The following is a 24119-nucleotide window of genomic DNA, read 5'->3' as shown; positions in this document are numbered from 1 at the left end:
CAAATTTTCAGCCTTCGCCATTGATTTATTTCAATGCCAGCAGGTGGCTGAAGTCCTGATTGCTCGCAATACACTTCTACCTTAATCCAGATACAACGGAAATACATGGATTATAATTCAACTGCTTCTAATGAAAATTAACTTCCAGAACTTCTGAAAACAAGAAAAAGGAACTTACAATACACCATCACAGAGTTTACAATAATTAATAAGTCACAGACGTCACTCTACAAGCGTAAAATCTAATTTTTATATCAGACCAGTTCAGTAACTGCTGCTTCACTTGCACAGACTGTATGGTCTGTACTTTTTTTTTTTTTTTCTTTAATCGAATTTCTATGTTGTTCACAAATTGCAACACATTTTAAACTTTTCACGCTAATTAAGGTCATGGAAGCATGATCTTTTCCAAATGCATTTCTGACCAAACAACTAAGGTTTTTGTTAATCATGCCTATTGCTTTCTTCCGGTCACGTTTCACAGAAACTTTCATCCCCTAATATATATTCCTCTATATCCAACCGAGAAATGAAAAGCGAATTTTCATCGATCTAGCTTTGAAATTTTTTTTATGTAATGAAATTTGTTCTTAAAAATTTTCATCCCGTACTTCACCCCCTTAGGGGTTGAATTTCCAAAACTAGTGAAACACGTTTTCTTTATTTATTTCTGACAGCGAAGCCTAATACAAACTTTAAGAATTTAACTTCAGATTTCCTTGCATAATGAAATACTTTAAAAAATCCCATTTTGGTCTCCTTAGGAGTCGAATTTCGAACAGTCCCTTCTTAAACGGTGCACATCCTCTCCAAGTTTTTAGTTTCTATCCTTAGTGGTTTGGCTTGGGTGTTGATGAGTCAGTGAATCAGTATGGCCCTATTTCACCCCGTTGGGAACTGAATTTCCAAAAACAGTGGAACATGTATTTTTTCATTCCCAACCGAGAATCCAAAGATCAGTTCCCGAAGATTTAACTTTAAAACTGCTGACGCACTGAAAGAAATTCGTAAAACACTTCACTGCCTCTTTCACCAACTTAGGAACTGAATTTCCAAAAACCGTGAAATGTGTGTTTTTTATTTCTAAAAAAGAAGCCGAATACAAATTTTCATAGCTTTAGCTTTAAAAACGCTTGTATAAGGAAATCTTTCCATAAAAACTTTCATGTCCTATTTTACCCCATAGGGCTCGAATTTCTAAAAACAGTGGACCACGATTTTTATTTTTAATCGTGAAGCCAAACTCAAATTTTCATATATTTGACATTACAAATCCTTACGCAATGAAATATTTCACCCCATTGGGGGGTTTAATTTCCAAAAACAGTGATACACATTTTTTTTTCATTTTTAACCGAGAAGTCAAATACCAATTTTTAGAAGTATAGCTTTAAAAATACTTAAGTAGTTCTCTAATAATTATTTATTTTCAAAAATACTTTTAGTCAGTGTTTCACCTCCATATGGGTAAAATTTCGAAAAATTCTGAAACATGTATTTCTGACAAAGAAAACAAATATCAATTTATGTAGGTTTACCTTCAAAATGACCTTAATAGCGACATATTTTTAAAAAACATTTCATCGTCTCTTACATTCCTTTATGGGTGGGATTTCGAAAAACGACGCCTACAGTATAAGATAAACACCCTCCCCAATTTTCAAATTTCCGTCCTTAGCCGTTTGGGTTTGGCAGTAATGAGCTAGTGAGACTACGTGGCTGTTATCAAATGCGTCTCCATTGCTACAGGTAAGTATCATAGTGACCGGCCGCAAATGACATGTAAGTAATCGAAATTAGTCTTTAGGGGAAGGCATTAAAATAACTTATCTTTAACATGAAATGATACACTTCATTGGGGAAATGTTGAAAATGTGTGCCACGACCGGGACTCGAACCCGGGATCTCCTGCTTACATGGCAGTCGCTCTATCCATCTGAGCCACCGAGGGCAAAGGGGACATTGCGCCTGCAGGGTCTTATCCCGTGCACGCTCCCCGTGAGACCGACATTGCCAACTTGTCCACGCCACTACATTCGTAGTACGCCTAATAGATGTTTGCCCATCATACTCAACAACGCCTCTTTGCAGCTTGGGTGTCCATTTAATTATCATTTCATTCTAGAAAAGCTGCATGGTCATCAACGGTAACTGTTCTTTTGGGAACAGATACCACCGTCATATATAGTTATTTTTAACAAACAACAGCCTATACGGGAAACCTGACTTCTCTCAACAATGGTGGAAATCTCTAGCGTTTCCAAACGGTTGCAGCGATGAAATACCGCGACATTTCGACGACTATGACATTCATCATCTTCTGAAGAGGTATCGAGATACTGTGAATGTCCCTCCACTTATACGCCGCTCGCCAGGATTGAAGCAGACGGTGTCTCGTCCGGTTGGGGATGCAGCGAATGCATCATTCGGAGGTCTCTGCGTGGGGAGTCTTAAGCGACTCGCGCGCCTTTGGTGCTTGGCGCGCTCTCGGGGAATGCCAAAGTGGCATACCATGCGGAACTATGTCGACAGCCCTCGTTTCCTTTTACAAAAGTTTGTTGATACTTATTTCTAACGACGGTAGCATTCTTATCACTACAGCAGTGCATCTGAACGACTGCAGTCCAAAGCTCAGACACCGCATGACCGTTGATTACCTAAGATTAAGACACCGTCAAAATTCGAATTGGTAAATGATAAATTATTTTGCCTGTTGTGCGAAGGTGGCAACACAGACCAATCTGTGACGGTAGCACTAACCTTTATTCCATACGTTCTTCACTCTGTGGTCAACATATGACTTACGTTCAAATCCCTAGCAGCACAGCGATTCCAGTTGTAGCGTGCAAGAACTTGTCGGCGCACTACACACTCCTCTCGAGGTGTTGAATGACGTCAGGTGAACAGAACGCTATCAACTGACAAAACGATATTCTGCATAAACGTTTTTATTTGGTCATGAACATTCTTAGACCATATCAATCCAATAGTAACTTTCACTAGTAATATTAACAAGCAGATACTAACAAACTATAGTATGTAAATAGTCCATCCTTTTCCTTTCATCATTTTCTTTCCATATGCTTCGGTATGTGTATAGCTAAGTTTGTGTCAAGTGTTATTACGCTTATACAATGGTCAAGTAGCAAACAGTGCCACATAATAAAGTTTTTCTAGCACTAGACGAAACGCAATAAAGCATAAATGTGAAAAGATGTATTATTAGTATTCTTAGAATTTATTTCTAGAAGTTAAGGTCATTGAGCCAATTTCCGCATAATCGTAGTTATTAAATCTATGCTTTCATGACTAAGAATTCAGTTAACTATGCTATGTTTTATATCAAAACACTCAGTCTATTATCGCGTGTCTAACAGTATACCTTATTTTTAAATTCAAGAGTTGTGAATATTATGTAATTCGTGGTGACTGGATTCACAAATGACTACAAAGGGCAGTAGAAGTTGCAACGCTGTGACGTTATGGGCTAGGACAGAGAAGAGAATTTTCGTTTCGGATGTGGTGAAGGGAAGTCTCGTTTATGGTCACGGCGAGGTGAATTTCCATCTGACAAGGGAACCTCCCCATCGCACCCCCCTCAGATTTAGTTATAAGTTGGCACATTGGATAGGCCTTGATAAACTGAACACAGATCAAATGAGAAAACTGGAAGAAGTTGTGTGGAACTGTGAAAAAATGAGCAAAATATACAAACTGAGTAGTCCACGGGTCGCATAGGCAACATCATGGACAAAGTGAGCTCAGGAGCGTTGTGGTCCCGTGGTACCGTGAGCAGCTGCTAAACGAGAGGTCCTTGGTTCAAGTCTCCCCTCGTGTGAAAATTTTATTTTCTTTATATTTGCATAGTTATTATCTGTCCGTTCGTTCATTGACGTCTCTGTTCACTGTAATAAGTTTAGTGTCTGTGTTTTGCAACCGCATCGCAAAACCGTGCGATTAGTAGACGAAAGGACGTGCCTCTCCAATGGGAAACTGAAAACATTTGATCGCCAGGTCATAGGGCAACCGATTCCTCCACAGGAAAACACATCTGATATATTCTATATGACACTGGTGATGGCATGTGCGTCACATGACAGGAATATGTTGTCGACCCACCTAACTTGTACACTTGGCGATGGGGTAAAAAACTTCTACCTTGCCCGATTTAGGTTTTCTTGTGGATGTGATAATCACTCCCAAAAAAGTGATGAAAACATAAGAGTTTGTCACATAAACTGAAAATAAAAAATTAAACTTTTCATTCGATGGAAGATTTGAACCAAGGACCTTTCGATCCGCAGCTGCTCACGTCACCACGAGACCACGGCGCTCCTGCATTCCCAGTGTCCTTGACGTTGCATATCTTCCCATGAACTACTCAGTTTGTATATTTTGCTTATTTTTTCACAGTTCCACACAACTTCTTCCTGTTTTCTCAATTTATCTGTTTTCAGTTTTTCAAGGCTTATCCACTGTGCCAACTTATAACTAAATCTGAGGAGGGGTGCGATGGGGAGGTTCCCTTGTGAGTCACGGTGCAGCGAAGACTAGGTGGACTTAGTTTTTCTTAGCAGCATAGATCCGTTTGTGTTGGTGGTTGCGATAATTAGAAATTCCGGAAGAGAAGCCGAGTTACGAAGTTTGTAAGCTTTAGGTAACTTGCTGATGGACTGTGTAACAGCTTAGCAATGTACATTGTTTATCAAATACAGGAGGATAGTATGTGAGCTTTATCTTACGGGTTGCAACTGACACACCTAGTTATTTATTTTCCGCGAAATATCTTCTCTTTTCTTCTTTTTCCTGGCCTTTATCCAGTATCTACACAGGATTGGTATGTTTGTTGTCCGATTTTGCAGTATTAATAGAGGGGACGGATGCCATTCTTGTCGCCATCTCTCTCACCATTCTTCAGGATGAAATCTGTGCATTCGAACTGTCGGTGTCCAATGTTATCACAAGTGAAAGTGTGGGTACGTTTGATAAATTATAGCGAATAGTGTAACGACACGTGGGTACCAGTCAAATATTGATCTAGTCGGACGTGAGCAACCGCCTAAAAATCACAACCAGGCTGGCTGGCACACCGGCTTTCTTCGTTAATCAACTAGACAGATTCAATTTGGGGCCGGCGCGCCTTCCCCAATTTCTAACGAGATAACGCGCGCGCGGATATCCTAGAGGTTCTGTTTGCCGCGAAAGATGTGCCTGATTAATAAACGATTCAACACTACTGGCCATTAAAATTGCTACACCAAGAAGAATGCAGATGGTAAACGAGTATTCATTGTACAAATATATTATACTAGAACTAACATGTGATTACATTTTCACGAAATTTGGGTGCAAAGATCCTGAGAAATCAGTACCCAGAAAAACCACCTCTGGCCATAGTAACGGCCTTGATACGCCTGGGCATTGAGTCAAACAGAGATTGGATGGCGTGTACAGGTACAGCTGCCCATGCAGCTTCAACACGATACCACAGTTCATCAAGAGTAGTGACTGGCGTATTGTGACGAGCCAGTTGCTCGGCCACCATTGACCAGACGTTTTCAATTGGTGAGAGATCTGAAGAATGTGCTGGCCAGGGCAGCAGTCGAACATTTTCTGTACCCAGAAAGGCCAGTACAGGACCAGCAACATGAGGCCGTGTATTATCCTGCTGAAATGTAGGGTTTCGCAAGGATCGAATGAAGGGTAGACACACGGGTCGTAACACATCTGAAATATAACGTCCACTGTTCAAAGTGCCGTCAGTGCGGATAAGAGGTGACCGAGACGTATAACCAATGGCACCCATACCATCACGCCGGGTGATACGCCAGTATGGCGATGACGAATACACGTTTCCAGTGACGCCAAACACGGATGCAACCATCATGATACTGTAAACAGAACCTGGATTCATCCGAAAAAATGACGTTTTGCCATTCGTGCATCCAGGTTCGTTGTTGAGTACACCATCGCAGGCGCTCCTGTCTGTGATGCAGTGTCAAGGGTAGCCGTAGCCATGGTCTCCGAGCTGATAGTCCATGCTGATTCAAACGTTGTCGAATTGTTGGTGCAGATGGTTGTTGTCTTGCAAACGTCCCCATCTGTTGACTCAGGGATCGAGACGTAGCTGCACGATCCGTTACAATGATGCGGATAAGATGCCTGCCATCTCGACTGATAGTGATACGAGGCCGCTGGGATACAGCACGGCGTTCCGTATTACCCTCGTGAACCCACCGATTCCATATTCTGCCAACAGTCATTCGATCTCGACCAACGCGAGCAGCAATGTCGCGATACCATAAACCGCAATCGCGATAGGCTACAATCCGACCTTTATCAAAGTCGGAAACGTGATGGTACGCATTTCTCCTCCTTACACGAGGCATCACAACAATGTTTGACCAGGCAGCGCCGGTCAGCTGCTGTTTGTGTACGAGAAATCGGTTGAAAACTTTCCTCATGTCAGAACGTTGTAGGTGTCACCTCCGGCACCAACCTTCTGTGAATGCTCTGAAAAGCTAATCATTTGCATATCACAGCATCTTGTTCCTGTCGGTTAAATTTCGTGCCTGTAGCACGTCATCTTTGTGATGTAGCAATTTTAATGGCCCGTGGTGTAGTTCAAACTCGTCCACTGGTTGTCAGATGATAGCCATTCAAAGCTATTCGAACTATAACTTGATAATGTGAAGTAGTTCTTGTTCTGCAGTGAACTTTATGAACTATTATGTTGTACTGGAACTAGTTCGCAGCGATGTGCGATCGTCCCTTCAATAACAGACACACAGGCCAAATATACACAAACGCATTCACTTACTTACAGACGCGCGCACGCACGCACACGCACGCACGCACACACACACACACACACACACACACACACACACACACACACACACACACACAGACAGATAAAAATTTTAAAAAAATTTCTACCTCGGAGCGAAATAATAGTTTTGTTTAGAAACTGGGTGACAGGTACAAACATTCGGCACTTTGCCTGGTAGCAGGAGACTACAGCTGCCTGAAGGTGGAGCTGCTGCTGCGGCGGGAGTTCAACTACTACATGATCCACGTGTACCTGCCGTCGTGCATGCTGGTCATCATGTCGTGGGCGTCGTTCTGGCTGGACCGCGGCGACACCGCTTCGCGCCTGTCGCTGGTGGTGGCCGCGCTGCTCGTGCTGGCCGTGCAGGTGTCGCGCGTGTACGCCTCGGTGCCGCAGGTCGCCTACACCATGGCCATCGACGTCTGGATAGGCGGCTGCTTCACCTTCGTCTTCACCGCGCTGCTGGAGTCGACGCTGGTGAGCCACGCGAGCCGCTCGGACCTGCTGCGGGAGATGAAGGAGCGCGGCCAGCTGCCTCGCATGGCCACCGACACGACGCTGGACGACACCAGCCTAACGTCTCCTAAGGTAAGCCTCCACTTCGTCTAGATACACACAGGCTGCCTCTTCACTCCGCGTGCACACCTGTGCGAGCGATGCCATTTGCAAAACTCTTATATTACACTACTGGCCATTAAAATTGCTACACCACGAAGATGACATGCTAAAGACGCGATGTTTAACCGACAGGAAGGAGATGCTGTGATATGCAAATGTGTAGCTTTTCAGAGCATTCACACAAGGTTGGTGCCGGTGGCGACACCTACAACGTACTGACATGAGGAACGTTTCCAACCGATTTCTCATGCACAAACAGCAGTTGACCGGCGTTGCCTGGTGAAACGTTGGCTAAATGGCTCTGAGCACTATGGGACATAACATCTGAGGTCATCAGTCCCCTAGAACTTAGAACTACTTAAACCTAACTAACTTAAGGACATCACACACATCCACGCCCGAGGCAGGATTCGAACCTGCGACCGTAGTAGTCGCGCGGTTCCGGACTGAGCGCCTAGAACCGCTAGACCACCGAGGCCGGCTGGTGAAACGTTGTTGTGATGCTTCGTGTAAGGAGGAGAAATGTGTAGCATCACGTTTCCGACTTTGATAAAGGTCGGATTGTAGCCTATCGCGATTGCGGTTTATCGTATCGCGACATTGCTGCTCGCGTTGGTCGAGATCCAATGACTGTTGGCAGAATATGGAATCGGTGGGTTCAGGAGGGTAATACGGAACACCGTGCTGGATTCCAAAGGCCTCGTATCACTAGCAGTCGAGATGATAGGCACCTTATTCGCATGGCTGTAACGGATCGTGCAGCCACGTCGCGATCCCTGAGTCAACAGATGGGGACGTTTGGAAGACAACAACCATCTGCACGAAGAGTTCGACGACGTTGGCACCGGCATAGACTATCAGCTCGGAGACCATAGCTGCGGTTACCCTTGACGCTGCATCACAGACAGAAGCGCCTGCGATGGTGTACTCAACGACGAACCTGGGTGCACGAATGGCAAAACGGCATTTTTTCGGATGAGACCAGGTTCTGTTTACAGCATCATGATGGTCGCATCCGTGTTTGGCGACATCGCGGTGAACGCACATTGGAAACGTGTATTCGTCATCGCCATACTGGCATATCACCCGGCGTGATGGTATGGGGTGCCATTGCTTACACGTCTCGGTCACCGCTTATCCGCACTGACGGCACTTTGAACAGTGGACGTTATATTTCAGATGTTTTACGACTCGTGGCTGTACCCTTCATTCGATCCTTGCGAAACCCTACATTTCAGCAGGATAATGCACGACCGCATGTTGCAGGTCCTGTACTGGCCTTTCTGGATACAGAAAACGTTCGACTGCTGCCCTGGATAGCACAGTCTCCAGATCTCTCACCAATTGAAAACGTCTGGTCAATGGTGGCCGAGCAACTGGCTCGTCACAATACGCCAGTCACTACTCTTGATGAACTGTGGTATCGTGTTGAAGCTGTATGGGCAGCTGTACCTGTACACGCCATCCAAGCTCTGCTAGATTGAATGCCCTGGTGTATCAAGGCCGTTATTACGGTCAGAGGTGGTTGTTCTGGGTACTAATTTCTCAGGATCTATGCACCCAAATTGCGTGAAAATTGAATCACGTGTCATTTCTAGTATAATATATTTGTCCAATGGATACCCGTTTATCATCTGCATTTCTTCTTGGTGTAGCAATTTTAATGGCCAGTAGTATATATGAGATTAAGTTTAGTACAGCATTTGTAGAAAGAGTTCTATAGATTTAAGTGGTGTATAATAAATAAAAGCTGTTTCAATTCATTGTTAATTCTTCAGTCACAGATTTTTATGGCACGTAAAATACTATACATTGCTAAAATTTTTCGTATAAAATACTGACAGATAAGCCATACTTCGTCAATCGAAGAAAATTTTCTATCTTGAAGCAGCAAAAAGTTTTCTTTTTACCATGGAACATATGATGCTTGGAAAGATACTGCGATTCTTATATCTCTTAACAATTTGCCCTATCTTGAAAATAGGAATTTGTATTAGTTTTCAGTAGCTTCAGTTTCAAAATGTATTTAATGTGTAACTGCTTTTTGGAGGAGGAGGAGGAGGAGGAGGAGGAGACTAATGTTTAACGTTCCGTCGACATCGAGGTTATCAGAGACGGAGCACAAACTCTGATTAGGGAAGGATGGAGAAGGAAAGTGGCGATGCCCTCGCGAAAGAACCATCTCGGCATTTCCCGAAGCGTTTTAGGAAAATCACAGAAAACCTGAACCAGAATGGTCGGATGCGGATTCGAACCGACGTCTTCCCGAATGCGAGTCCAGTGTGCTAACCGCTGCGCTACCCCTCTCGGTAGTGTTTTATTTGATTTCACTAACTGGCTGTTGGTGCGCAGTAAAGTAATAATGTAAGAAATAGACGACTAAGTATATTTGTGACAAGTGTACATTACGATGTTGTAACTTGAAGATGTTTTCACATTTGAAAACAAAAAAAACATTCACAGTAACGTTTGCAATTCCTGAAAAAATCTGCAGAACGTTAAACGTGAATATTATCGTTTAAATCCTGAATAAGAAAATATGTTAAATTTCCATTACAGGCTAGAGGCGAAACTCTGAAAAGCGTTCCAACGTACATCTCTCTTCCCTTATTATTCACTTATTTATTCAGTGCATCACTCTCCCCTTCTTATTTACATTCTTTGTTTTTTCGCAACACCCACTTGCGATGTGAGACAATTCGCTGAAATGCTGTCCTTCTACACTTATGATCTAATTTACAATCTGCGAAACTGGGACATTAAATAAGGCTTTCGTGTTCACTTCAACTCCTTTTTAAGGGAACAAGCGTGACGCCCATTGTCTTAATGCAACTACAGCCATACCAGAGAGCACTGAAAGGAGCGGTTGGAGAGGTAAGTGTTGAAGGAACCTCTCCTCTTTTTCTGTACGCTTCTCCCATTCGTGCTCTCCCCGAACACCTTTGTCACGACGGGCCTTCGGCCTGAGTTCAGTCAGTACCATCAGACAGTGCTATCCTGCACATGTCTGCTCAGTGCATTGCACGGCGCTCACTTGAAAATTATATGATATCCCAAAACGTCAGCTAGAACGTTTCGGCAAAGATTTTATGATCAGAAGCGGACAGTTACTTATTTTAAACAATTTATTATGACTGCGAAACAATACCCCAAGATAATGCTTAGAAAACACTATAGTGAAACAGCAGCTACACCATGTTAATGTAGTTTCGTACGTTTCATAAGCCAGGTACCTTCTTATCGCCCTTCTGTTAAATTATCAAAGTATTATGTAAACAATTAACAATTCTTTAGCTTTGCATGTTAGTTTAAACTAGATACAAGGCAGAAAACACAGCTCTTCTGTTCGCCACAAATGCCAGCACAAGCAGTGTACGTCAGGTGGTTGTTCTCCCTCATATTGATAAATTTTTTGGAGTGGGGTTGTGAGGGGAAAGAGAAGAGCAGAAAGCGGAAACAGCGTTCAAAACTTCGACGAGGGGGGAGGAACAACAGACAGAACTTTTAATGCAAATTTATTGCTGTTTATTTTTCCTTATCTAAAGACTTAGTGTTCGAGAAATCATTGCTATCAACGAACTTTTCTCGGATGCTTCCTTCAAAAAGACTTTTTCTGCAGATTTATTAGAGTGACGTACGTACTTAATCCTGTCTTCCGCCATGACCTCATCAAGTGTTTACTCAAGTAAATTCTGCACATCTCTCATGCTGAGTTTGAAATTTATGGATGGAACCTTACCTTTCAAGAACCCACACATTTACTACAGGGTTGTATTGGCAGTGATAAGGGGGCTGCCTCACAAACTCGTACGCCATTTCTGCTGCTAAGCTGTCAAGTTAATATTGTTTGTAAATGTGTTTGTCACCCCTGAGTTCCTACAACATCGATTTCGTGTAGCATCCCAAAATTGAAATAATTTCTCTTCTAGCCACTGTGCAATTTCTTTCTTCTTTTTATTTATATTTGGAATTGTCATCTTTTCTCTTGAATGATAACGGGGGTTATCCAAGACTGTCACGACACTCTTCTAAACCTAGTAATAAACCTAAACCAGTGTGTAAGTACATCACTATTCACTCATTCATGTTAATAATTGAATTTGCAGAATGTAAATATTACCTTTACGCTTTCGACGAAGCGATATCTATATGATACTGCATGGTAGGTGGTAAATCCGTTTCCCTTGCCAGTCGATATTTTAAACACGTCGTTGCCTTTTGAAACCTGCCAGATGTACTTTCTGGTGTGATTCCGATTTAGGTCACATCGGTACAAATGAAAGGCCAATGGCGCTTTTCTTTCCTGAGATTTATTTTTCTCAGAAAACGAAATATAGCTGCTGCATTATCGGAACTCTCCAGCAGAATATATTGTCCTTCTTTGCATTTTCTGTACTTGAATCCCAAAGATGTTAGAGTTTTTAACGTGAATGGCAGGTCCCTGTGAAATCAGTCTTGTGTAAAACAACTAATATCTTTTGGCTTGTAGTTCACTCGCCTAGGTCACAACATTCTAATACAGTACGACGATCCACGTCTTTCTGGCGATTACAGCTTCCTTTCTTGACCACGAGCTTGCATTGCCCGATCTTCTACAAATTTTATCTCTACGGTACGTAGTGAAACATTACACACATCTCTTGCATTCTACGGTGACGATAAAGTTTCGTGTGTTCTGGTATTGTCTTTAAGACAGAGAAAAAATTGTATAGGGCTTCCTCTGTTTGGATCTTTGTGTCTTGAAATTCAGTAATCTTAATTTGTAAACAAAGATAGCAGTACCACCTGATGAAAGTCACTGCTCTCTTCGCAGACGTACACTTACATGTAAGGCACACACAAGCGAATACTAGACAGTGGGTAGCAGCATTGTTGCATGGCCGTGCCAGCAGCAGTATGAATGAAGCGCAGTATTCCCGCATAAAATTTATTGACCGGTATTCGTTTGGCACTAGATGCTACGTGGACGGCACCTATGATAGAACCGATTCTGTGCCAGAAGTGTGTGTTTAAAGGCGCGGATCAAGCCAGACTAGGCCAACTGATTCTCATTGGCAGTTATAAACGAGCGGAAGACGAGGGGTGGAAGCATTAACATACCTCCCTCAGCCTCCACTTTCACTGCTCTCTAGTATAAAACAGAAGTGGTGTTTGAACAATGCCACAGTTCAATGAAATAGTGTCCCTAATGCCTATGGCCCTTCAACAGTCCTCGCACAGACTTCTCTCAGATGTGACGAACAACATGGACCACAGCGACGTAAGCATCTGTAATTACACGCCCAGTACTCATATCTTTGGTGCCACTAATTGTGTGGACAATAGGACGTAGTCTAACTCATGTTCCGTCGCTAACATTTCGTCTCCCACTGCGGAAGACATCCTAGGTGGCCATAAAGACGTAGTTAGGTAATTATTTAACTGACATAAAATGCCGAACAATTTGAAAGGTGTCTGTCTTAATCACCAATCTTTCATATGTTCCATTTATTTACATGTCTATTTCCAGCACGCACGTTTACTTTAGTATCGGCAGGACATTAATGATTTCTGCATTTTCTCTGCTACATCGGCTACGGTTGAATCTTCGCCTGTGGTATTTCAAGCTCGTCAGGCTCAGACGTTGAATACCGTCGCCTTACGTGGGCAGGCTAGATTTCGAAACGAGGGAATGGCAGTTAGTTGGAGTGTGTTTTCTGTTGTGGCTGCGAGCAGGTAGACACTGCTGGCCAGGAAGTGGTCGCTGGAAGTTGTATGTGAAGGTCAGACAGTTGCCTGACGTATTCCGTTTTGACACTGCTGTGGGTAGAAGGCGTGATATTAGTGTGAAGTGGTTATCAGCTACAGTAAGCTGCACTGAATATATATAGGGCGGTCCATTGATAATGACCGGGCCCAATATCTCACGAAATAAGCATCAAACGAAAAAACTACAAACAACGAAACACATCTAGCTTGAAGGGAGAAACCAGATGGCGCTATGGTTGGCCCGCTAGATGACGCTGCCTTAGGTCAACCGGATATCAACTGCGTTTTTTTTATAAAAGGAACCCCCATTTTTTATTACATATTCGTGTAGTACGTAAAGAAATATCAATGTTTTAGTAGGACCACTTTTTTCGCTTTGTGAGAGATGGTGCTGTAATAGTCACAAACGTATAACTATGTGGTATCACGTAACATTCCGCCAGTGCGGACGGTATTTGCTTCGTGATACATTACCCGTGTTAAAATGGACCGTTTACCAATTGCGGAAAAAGTCGATATCGTGTTGATGTATGGCTACTGTGATCAAAATGCCCAACTGGTGTGTGCTATGTATGCTGCTCGGTATCCTGGACGACATCACCCAAACGTCCGGACCGTTCGCCGGATAGTTACGTTATTTAAGGAAACAGGAAGCGTTCAGCCACATGTAAAACGTCAACCGCGACCTGCAATAAATGATGATGCCCAAGTAGGTGATTTAGCTGCTGTCGCGGCTAATCCGCACATCAGTAGCAGACAAATTGCGCGAGAATCGAGAATCTCAAAAACGTCGGTGTTGAGAATGCTACATCAACATCGATTGCAACCGTACCATATTTCTATGCACCAGGAATTGCATGGCGACGACTTTGAACGTCGTGTACAATTCTGCCACTGGGCACAAGAGAAATTACGGGACGATGACAGATTTTTTGCATGCGTTCTGTTTAGCGACGAAGAGTCATTCACCAACAGCGGTAACGTAAACCGGCATAATATGCACTATTGGGCAACGGAAAATCCACGATGGCTGCGACAAGTGGAACATCAGCGACCTTGGCGGGTTAATTTATGGTTCAAATGGCTCTGAGCACTATGGGACTCAACTGCTGTGGTCATAAGTCCCCTAGAACTTAGAACTACTTAAACCTAACTAACCTAAGGACAGCACACAACACCCAGCCATCACGAGGCAGAGAAAATCCCTGACCCCGCCGGGAATCGAACCCGGGGTTAATTTATGGTGCGGCATTATGGGAGGAAGGATAATTGTCCCCCATTTTAGCGATGGCAATCTAAATGGTGCAATGCATGCTGATTTCCTACGTAATGTTCTATCGATGTTACTACAAGATGTTTCACTGCATGACCGAATGGTGATGTACTTCCAACATGATGGATATCCCGCACATTGCTCGCGCACAGTTGAAGCGGTATTGAATAGCATATTTCATGACAGGTGGATTGGTCGTCGAAGCAACATACCATGGCCCGCAAATTCACCGGATCTGACGTCTCCGGATTTCTTTGTGGGGAAAGTTGAAGTATATTTGCTATCCTGATCTACCGACAACGCCTGACAACATGCGTCAGCTCATTGTCAACGCATGTGCAAACATTGCGGAAGGCGAACTACTCGTTGTTGAGAGGAATGTCGTTACACGTATTGCCAAATGCATTGAGGTTGACGGACATCATTTTGAGCATTTGTTGCATTAATGTGGTATTTACTGGTAATCACGCTGTAACAGCATTCGTTCTCAGAAATGATAAGTTCACAAAGGTACATGTAACACATTGGAACAACCGAAATAAAATGTTCAAACGTACCTACGTTCTATATTTTAATTTAAAAAACCTACCTGTTACCAACTATTCTTCTAAAATTGTGAGCCATATGTTTGTGACTATTACAGCGCCATCTATCAAAAATCGAAAAGTGGTTCAATTAAAACATTCATATTTATTTACGTACTACACGAATATGTAATAAAATATGAGAGTTTCTATTTTAAAAAAACGCAGTTGATATCTATTTGATCTATGGCAGCGCCATCTAACGGGCCAACCATAGCGCCATCTGGTTTCCCCCTTCAAGCTAGACGAGTTTCGTTCTTCGTACTTTTTTCGTTTGGCGCTTATTTCGTGAGACATTTGGCCCGCTCACGGTCAATGGACCACCCTGTATATTTCAGTTATGACTTCATATTGAGAAAAACAAACGTATGCCTCTCTTTGTCTGCTCGGCAACAGGTTTTCTTTACGACTTGGCGTGTTACGTTGGAACAGTGAGGTTGCGTAGATCTTCTTATCGAATGGGTAGGAAACTGGCATCAACGGATATTGGGCCTGCAGCGTTATAGACGTATTGTATGGATATTATATGTATCCCCCATGAACCATGGGCCTTGCCGTTGGTGGGGAGGCTTGCGTGCCTCAGCGATACAGATGGCCGTACCGTAGGTGCAACCACAACGGAGGGGTATCTGTTGGAGGCCAGACAAACATGTGGTTCCTGAAGAGGGGCAGCAGCCTTTTCAGTAGTTGCAGGGGCAACAGTATGGATGATTGACTGATCTGGCCTTGTAACATTAACCAAAACGGCCTTGCTGTGCTGGTACTGCGAACGGCTGAAAGCAAGGGGAAACTACAGCCGTAATTTTTCCCGAGGACATGCAGCTCTACTGTATGATTAAATGATGATGGCGTCCTCTTGGGTAAAATATTCCGGAGGTAAAATAGTCCCCCATTCGGATCTCCGGGCGGGGACTACTCAAGAGGACGTCGTTATCAGGAGAAAGAAAACCGGCGTTCTACGGATCGGAGCGTGGAATGTCAGATCCCTTAATCGGGCAGGTAGGTTAGAAAATTTAAAAAGGGAAATGGATAGGTTAAAGTTAGATATAGTGGGAATTAGTGAAGTTCGGTGGCAGGAGGAACAAGACTTTTGGTCAGGTGATTACAGGGTTATAAATACAAAATCAAACAGGGGTAATGCAGGAGTAGGTTTAATAATGAATAAAAAAATAGGAGTGCGGGTTAGCTACTACAAACAGCATAGTGAACGCATTATTGTGGCCAAGATAGACACAAAGCCCATGCCTACTACAGTAGTACAAGTTTATATGCCAACTAGCTCTGCAGATGATGAAGAAATAGATGAAATGTATGACGAGATAAAAGAAATTATTCAGGTAGTGAACGGAGACGAAAATTTAATAGTCATGGGTGACTGGAATTCGTCAGCAGGAAAAGGGAGAGAAGGAAACATAGTAGGTGAATATAGATTGGGGGGAAGGAATGAAAGAGGAAGCCGCCTTGTAGAATTTTGCACAGAGCATAACTTAATCATAGCTAACACTTGGTTCAAGAATCATGAAAAGAGGCTGTATACATGGAAGAAGCCTGGAGATACTGACAGGTTTCAGATAGATTATATAATGGTAAGACAGAGATTTAGGAACCAGGTTTTAAATTGTAAGACATTTCCAGGGGCAGAATCCTCTGACCACAATATATTGGTTATGAACTGCAGATTGAAACTGAAGAAACTGCAAAAAGGTGGGAATTTAAGGATATGGGACCTGGATAAACTGAAAGAACGAGAAGTTGTAGAGAGTTTCAGCGAGAGCATAAGGGAACAATTGACAGGAATGGGGGAAAGAAATACAGTAGATGAAGAATGGGTAGCTCTGAGGGATGAAGTAGTGAAGGCAGCAGAGGATCAAGTAGGTAAAAAGACGAGGGCTAATAGAAATCCTTGGGTAACAGAAGAAATATTGAATTTAATTGATGAAAGAAGAAAATATAAAAATGCAGTAAATGAAGCAGGCAAAAAGGAATACAAACATCTCAAAAATGAAATCGACAGGAAGTGCAAAATGGCTAAGCAGGGATGGCTAGAGGACAAATGTAAGGATGTAGAGTCTTGTCTCACTAGGGGTAAGATAGATACTGCCTACAGGAAAATTAAAGAGACCTTTGGAGAAAAGAGAACCACTTGTACGAATATCAAGAGCTCAGATGGCAACCCAGTTCTAAGCAAAGAAGGGAAGGCAGAAAGGTGGAAGGAGTATATAGAGGGTTTATACAAGGGCGATGTACTTGAGGACAATATTATGGAAATGGAAGAGGATGTAGATGAAGATGAAATGGGAGATAAGATATTGCGTGAAGAGTTTGACAGAGCACTGAAGGACCTACGTCGAAACAAGGTCCCAGGAGTAGACAACATTCCATTAGAACTACTGACAGCCTTGGGAGAGCCAGGCCTAACAGAACTCTACCACCCAGTGAGCAAGATGTATGAGACAGGCGAAATAACCTCAGACTTCAAGAAGAATATAATAATTCCAGTCCCAAAGAAAGCAGGTGTTGACAGATGTGAAAATTACCGAACTATCAGTTTAATAAGTCACAGCTGCAAAATACTAACGCGAATTATTTACAGACGAATGGAAAAACTGGTAGAAGCCGACCTCGGGGAAGATCAGTTTGGATTCCGTAGAAATGTTGGAACATGTGAGGCAATACTGACCCTAAGACTTACCTTAGAAAATAGATTAAGGAAAGGCAAACCTACGTTTCTAGCATTTGTAGACTTAGAGAAAGCTTTTGACAATGTTGAATGGAATACTGTCTTTCAAATTCTGAAGGTGGCAGGGGTAAAATACAGGGAGCGAAAGGCTATTTACAATTTTTACAGAAACCAGATGGCAGTTATGAGAGTCAAGGGGCATGAAAGGGTAGCAGTGGTTAGGAAGGGAGTGAGACAGGTTTGTAGCCTCTCCCCGATGTTATTCAATCTGTATATTGAGCAAGCAGTAAGGGAAACAAAAGAAAAATTCGGAGTTGGAATTAAAATCCATGGAGAAGAAATAAAAATTTTGAGGTTCGCCGATGACATTGTAATTATGTCAGAGACAGCAAAGGACTTGGAAGAGCAGTTGAACGGAATGGACAGTGTCTTGAAAGGAGGGTATAAGATTAACATCAACAAAAGCAAAACGAGGATAATGGAATGTAGTCAAATTAAGTAGGGCGATGCTGAGGGAATTAGATTAGGAAATGAGACACTTAAAGAAGCTATTTGGGGAGCAAAATAACTGATGATGGTCGAAGTAGAGAGGATATAAAATGTAGACTGGCAATGGCAAGGAAAGTGTTTCTGAAGAAGAGAAATTTGTTAACATCTAGTAAAGATTTAAGTGTCAGGAAGTGTTTTCTGAAAGTATTTGTATGGAGTGTAGCCCTGTATGGAAGTGGAACGTGGACGATAAGTAGTTTAGATAAGAAGAGAATAGAAGCTTTCGAAATGTGGTGCTACAGAAGAATGCTGAAGATTAGATGAGTAGATGACATAACTAATGAGGAGATATTGAATAGAATTGCGGAGAAGAGGAGTTTGTAGCACAACTTGACTAGAAGAAGGGATCGGTTGGTAGGGCATATTCTGAGGCATCAAGGGATCACCAATTTAGTACTGGAGGGCAGAGTGGAGGGTAAAAATCGTAGAGGGAGACCAAGAGATGAATACACTAAACAGATTCAGAAGGATGTGGGTTGCTGTAGGTACTGGGAGATGAAGAACCTTGCACAGGATAGAGTAGCATGGAGAGCTGCATCAAACCAGTCTCTGGACTGAAGACCACAACAACAAACAACATGCTTATGATAGGCCCCGAGGAAAGCAGACAAACAGTACCGTTGGCGCTCACAGTTGCTACGTTTCCATAATAATGTACTAATTTAACAAAATTTTACAGAATCTGTACTCTACTCTAGAATGTAATAATGCATTTTTCTGGCTTTGAAACCAGCTGGGCCCGTTGTTGGAAAGCGCGACCTTCGCGAGCCACGTGGCCAGCTCAGAGCCGCTACTGCAGAAGAGGCGGCAGCTGGGTGCGGACCTGCCCCCTGTGCACAGGAACCCAGCGGCCTCCGAGGTGAGTACTCGAACGCTCTCAAACATGAACTCCTCAGTCCTCGCGCTGCATGCGTGTCAGCTGCATCACTTTCTTATAATGGCTTGCCACGTCCGTCTCTTATGCCCGTTTGTACCTTTTAGTCCTTCGCTGAAACATTACAAGGATGTTTGTCTTCCTGCAAAGAGTGGGGGTTAGAGGGACGAGGGGGGAGGGAACAGGGCACTAATTGCTGCGTCTGCAACACGGAAGGTAATACTGTTTAATTCTTTTAACTTCTTGTCTAAAACGGTTTGTGATCAACAAAATGTGTTAGAAAAGTTTTCATAGTAAATTTTGTTTCATTATTTTAATCAGTTTACAGCTAACTGTACGCCGGCCGAAGTGGCCGTGCGGTTAAAGGCGCTGCAGTCTGGAACCGCAAGACCGCTACGGTCGCAGGTTCGAATCCTGCCTCGGGCATGGAAGTTTGTAATGTCCTTAGGTTAGTTACGTTTAACTAGTTCTAAGTTCTAGGGGACTAATGACCTCAGAAGTTGAGTCCCATAGTGCTCAGAGCCATTTGAACAGCTAACTGTACTTTGAAAAATTTAAAATATCAGGTAACGAAAATGAAAATCAGCAACAGAAAACCAAAAAGCCAAACCTACTAATATCTAATCTAGTATCCTACGAATAGAACCTAAATAAGAAGAGGAAAAAGAAGCTAACTTACAGATCCCGCCACCTGACCACTGGTGATTTGAGAGACCCAGAAAGAACTTTTTGTACTTTTACATGCTAGCAGGAACCTACTTTCAGTGTTAGTAGCGGCGAATAAATTTATTCTTACTAGAAATAAGTCTACTGCCACTGGAGTATTCAGACAAGACGGTGAAATTCTCTTACCGTTTCTGTAGTAAACTATGAGTCCAAATGTCGCACACTCTTGCTTCTACACTGGTGTGCGAAGCATAAGTACGGAAGTAACTTTCGTGCGATATGTCACCGCCAAGTGACATAGCTCGATGAAACAAAGACAATAAAGAGAAAGAAAGGCAACTGAAGGAAATACGCAATCAGACGAACAGAAATGACAGTTTCCAGAATGATATTTTCACTCTGCAGTGGAGTGTGCCCTGATATGAAACTTCCTGGAAAATTAAAACTGTGTGCCGGACCGAGACGCGAACTCGCGACCTTTGCCTTTCGCGGGCAAGTGCTCTACCATCTGAGCTACCCAAGCACGACTCAGGCCCCGTCCTCACAGCTTCAATTCTGCCAGTACCTCGTCTCCTACCATCCAAACTTCACAGAAGCTCTTCTGCGAGCCTTGCAGAACTAGCACTCCTGGAAGAAGCACTTGCCCGCGAAAGGCAAAGGTCCCGAGTTCGAGTCTCGGTCCAGCACATAGTTTTAATCTGGCAGGAAGTTTCATATCAACGCACACTCCGCTGCAGAGTGAAAATCTCACTCTGGGCACATTATTAATAGTGTTTCGCGGAGAAGTTATTCACCTTCCGTGGAACACCTGTGTTCCGCAGAACACAGTTTACAAAACCATGCACTAGATAACTTTTCATTTCTGGTTATGTACATTGTTTTTGTCTGATGATTCTATACAGTTGGTTCCAGTCCGTGCTGGGAGCCTAGTACAGGAAATTCTTGAAATAAGACCGTTTCGGTTGCAAAATCTTCTTTATTTACAGGAAATGATTCATTTCGCCCTTTTGCGACGTCATCTTTTTCGCCTAAGGATAAAAAATGACGATAGTGAGGCATATGTAGATTAAAATGAGTAGATAATGTTAATATAAAAACACAAAAGAGGCAAAATTCCTGCATGTGCAGCCGCCTCTACAATCGACAATAACAATGAATTTACGTAATAAATTAATGTGGAAAACCAACATATGTCAAATAATGCCCACATATGGCAGTAATATAAAATTTTATAACGAATCATCGTCCAGTTGTCACGGGCTATAGCTCACTATTGTCATTTTTTAACCCCTATTCCAATCTGATGATGCCCCAAAGGAGCGGAATGCGACATTTCCTGTCGATAAAAGAGATTTTGCAGCCGAGAGGATCTTATTTCAAGAAATGATGATTATGAGTTGTGTGGTAAAGTAAATAAAAAATTGATTCACGTTTTCCGCCTCTTTTTGCACTAAATGGCTTTCCAGTTATTGAATCCCACTGCTATCAATGATAAGGGTTGATTGGTTGTTTTGGGGAAGGAGACCAGACAGCGAGGTCATCGGTCTCAGCGGATTAGGGAAGGACGGAGAAGGAAGTCGGCCGTGCCCTTTGAAAGGAACCATCCCGGATTTTGCCTGGAGCGATGTAGGGAAATCACGGAAAACCTAAATCAGGATGGCCGGACGCGGGATTGAACCGTCGTCCTCCCGAATGCGAGTCCAGTGTGATAACGGTTGGATTATTTATTTGTAATGGTTGAAAATTCTTTTCTTCGACGATGCGTGGCTACTCACGCAATGAAATTACATAAGTAATACTTGTTGTACGATGTCCCGTGAAATATCTTCTACATCTACAACTATATACATTTTCCGCAAGCCAACACACGGTGCATGGCGGAGGAGACCTTGTACCACTGCTAGTCATTCATTTTCTTCCTCCACTCGAAAACGGAACTAGGGGAAACCGCCTGTATACATGCCACCATACGAGGTCTGATTAGTCCTGCCTTTGGTGTCGTTACGCGAGATGTACATTGGAGATAGCAGAATCGTTCTGCTGTCAGCTTCAAATACCGATTCACTAAATTTTCTCAATACTGTTTCTCAAAAGGAACATCGTCTTCCCTCCAGGCATTTCCATTAGAGTTCACGGAGCATTTCCATAGTACTCGTATGTTCACCAAACCTGTCGGTAACAAATCTAGCAACAAGCCTATGAATTGCTTCCATGTCTTTCCTTAATTCGACCTGGTGGGATCGCAAACATTCGAGCAGAAGTCAAGAATGGTTCGCACAAACGTTCTCGTTTGTAGAACATTATGTGCTGGTTCCATTTCATATCGCCTTGCATCGTTACGTGTAGATATTTATTCGATTTTCAAGAACCATATCGCCATTCGAATGTTACATGATTGTTTTTCCTACCCATCTGCATTAGCTTACATTCTTCTACGTTTAGAGCAAACTGACATTCATCAGACTGAAGGAAAATTTTGTCAAAGTTATCCTGTATCCTCCTACAATCCGTAAAGGCGGCTTGTCCCGCACACTACAGCGTATCTGCAAACAGTCGCAGAGTGGTGCTCACCCCTTCCATCAGATCATTTAGGTACACTGCCGGAAAAAAATTAATGCGCCCTTTTAGAGGTTTCCAATTAACTCAGGGTTGGGTTGGGTTGTTTGGGGGAAGAGACCAAACAGCGGGGTCATCGGTCTCATCGGATTAGGGAAGGATGGGGAAGGAAGTCAGCCGTGCCCTTTCAAAGGAACCATCCCAGCATTTGCCTGGAGCGATGTAGGGAAATCACGGAAAACCTAAATCAGGATGACCTGACGCGGGATTGAACCGTCGTCCTCCCGAATGCGAGTCTAGTGTGCTACCAATGCGCCACCTGTCTCGGTAAATAACTCAGGATTTATTGTTACAATAGCGTATATGGAGTACACGAAGTAATTACAACACGGTTCAAATGGCTCTGAGCACTATGGGACTTAACCTCTAAGGTCATCAGTCCCCTAGAACTTAGAACTACTTAAACCTAACTAACCTAAGGACGTCACACACAGCCATGCCCGAGGCATGATTCGAACCTGCGACCGTAGCGGTCGCGCGGTTCCAGACTGTAGCGCCTAGAACCGCTCGGCCACCTCGGCCGGCAAATAATTACATTTACAAATTAATAACAGAAGCGGATCTGAGGTACCAGGTTCGACCCATGCAGAAACACCCATATTCCTGCATGTTGTAGCCTCCAAGGGCGGAAATGCAGGCGCTGATTCTGCCATATAATTGATCCTACAGGTGGCTTATACCGTCATGGGATACGTTATGCCACGCCTGCTAGACGCACGTATTTCTCTAACATTTGTTGGTTGACGAGTAGCACGAGTTACTTCTCGTCCCGTAATATCTCACACGTGCTCGATTGGAGACAACTCCGAAGATGGTGCTGGCCAGGGAAGTTGCTGCACGACTTGTATAGCATGTTGAGTTTCACGCGCATTGTGTGGGCAAGCATTATCATGTTACAACAACACATGATCTTCCTGTTGCAAGAACGGGTCTAACAGCATTCTGCACGTGTCGAGTGCTGAGATGCGTCCCGTCCAGAAACACCAAAGGTGAACAAGTGTTGTAGCTTATCGCACCCCAGACCATAAGGCCTGGGGTGTGGCGATTGTGTCATGGACGGATGTGCTGTAGGAGTCAACGCTCTCCAGGTCTACATCGTACGCACAAACGACCATCACTTGCGTGCAGAAAAAGCCTACTGTCATGGTGTCATCTCTGAAGACCGCGGCGCGCCACTCCAAGCGATCCTCTGACGAGACCAATCGCTTGTGCATGTCGATGCTGTGGTGTGAGTGGAAGACGGGCTAGAGTTGTGCGTACCTGTAGTCCCACAGCTAGTAACAGGTCCTACAAGCCCCTTGATTTCTGCTGCGGTATATGTACTATACGCTACTTTTCCCCATACAATACGACGATCCTGGCGGGTGTTTGTGCTGCATGGACGTCTAGAACCACGTCTAAGGGTGTGTGAATGTTCACGTGGCGTCGTTGTTCAACTGATGCGTGCAGCTTGTGTGTCAGTTCTCCGAAAGAATCGTTATGCTACTCGGAAGGCAGAGTTTGGCCCATTTGAAACTCGCTCAGTTGGCTGCAGGAAGAATCAGTGCGTCTCTGTGGCATGGTTGCCTGCTTATTCCACACGTTTACACGACACTGAGCCTTCTGGCTGTGAGTATTCCCTGGTAAAGGGTATACACAGATGGTTCTCTGGTATCAATATTACTACGCTAATTGTTGGC

General features: G+C 43.4%; 1 protein-coding gene across 1 annotated transcript in view; it reads left to right on the top strand.

Annotated features, from left to right (window-relative positions):
* LOC126236087 (glutamate-gated chloride channel-like) overlaps positions 1-24119 on the top strand; it is a 169876-nt gene that overhangs the window by 84161 nt on the left and 61596 nt on the right. Inside the window, exons 8-9 of the mRNA XM_049945155.1 lie at positions 7014-7358; positions 8355-8372. Of these exons, the coding sequence (XP_049801112.1) occupies positions 7014-7358; positions 8355-8372 (363 nt within the window). The remainder of the gene's footprint in view (positions 1-7013; positions 7359-8354; positions 8373-24119) is intronic.

Source organism: Schistocerca nitens, chromosome 1, assembly GCF_023898315.1.
Source record: "Schistocerca nitens isolate TAMUIC-IGC-003100 chromosome 1, iqSchNite1.1, whole genome shotgun sequence".
NCBI classification, from domain to species: domain Eukaryota; kingdom Metazoa; phylum Arthropoda; class Insecta; order Orthoptera; family Acrididae; genus Schistocerca; species Schistocerca nitens.
The sequence above is the reverse complement of the archived record's forward strand: the minus strand, read 5'-3'. Positions and strand labels throughout refer to the sequence as shown.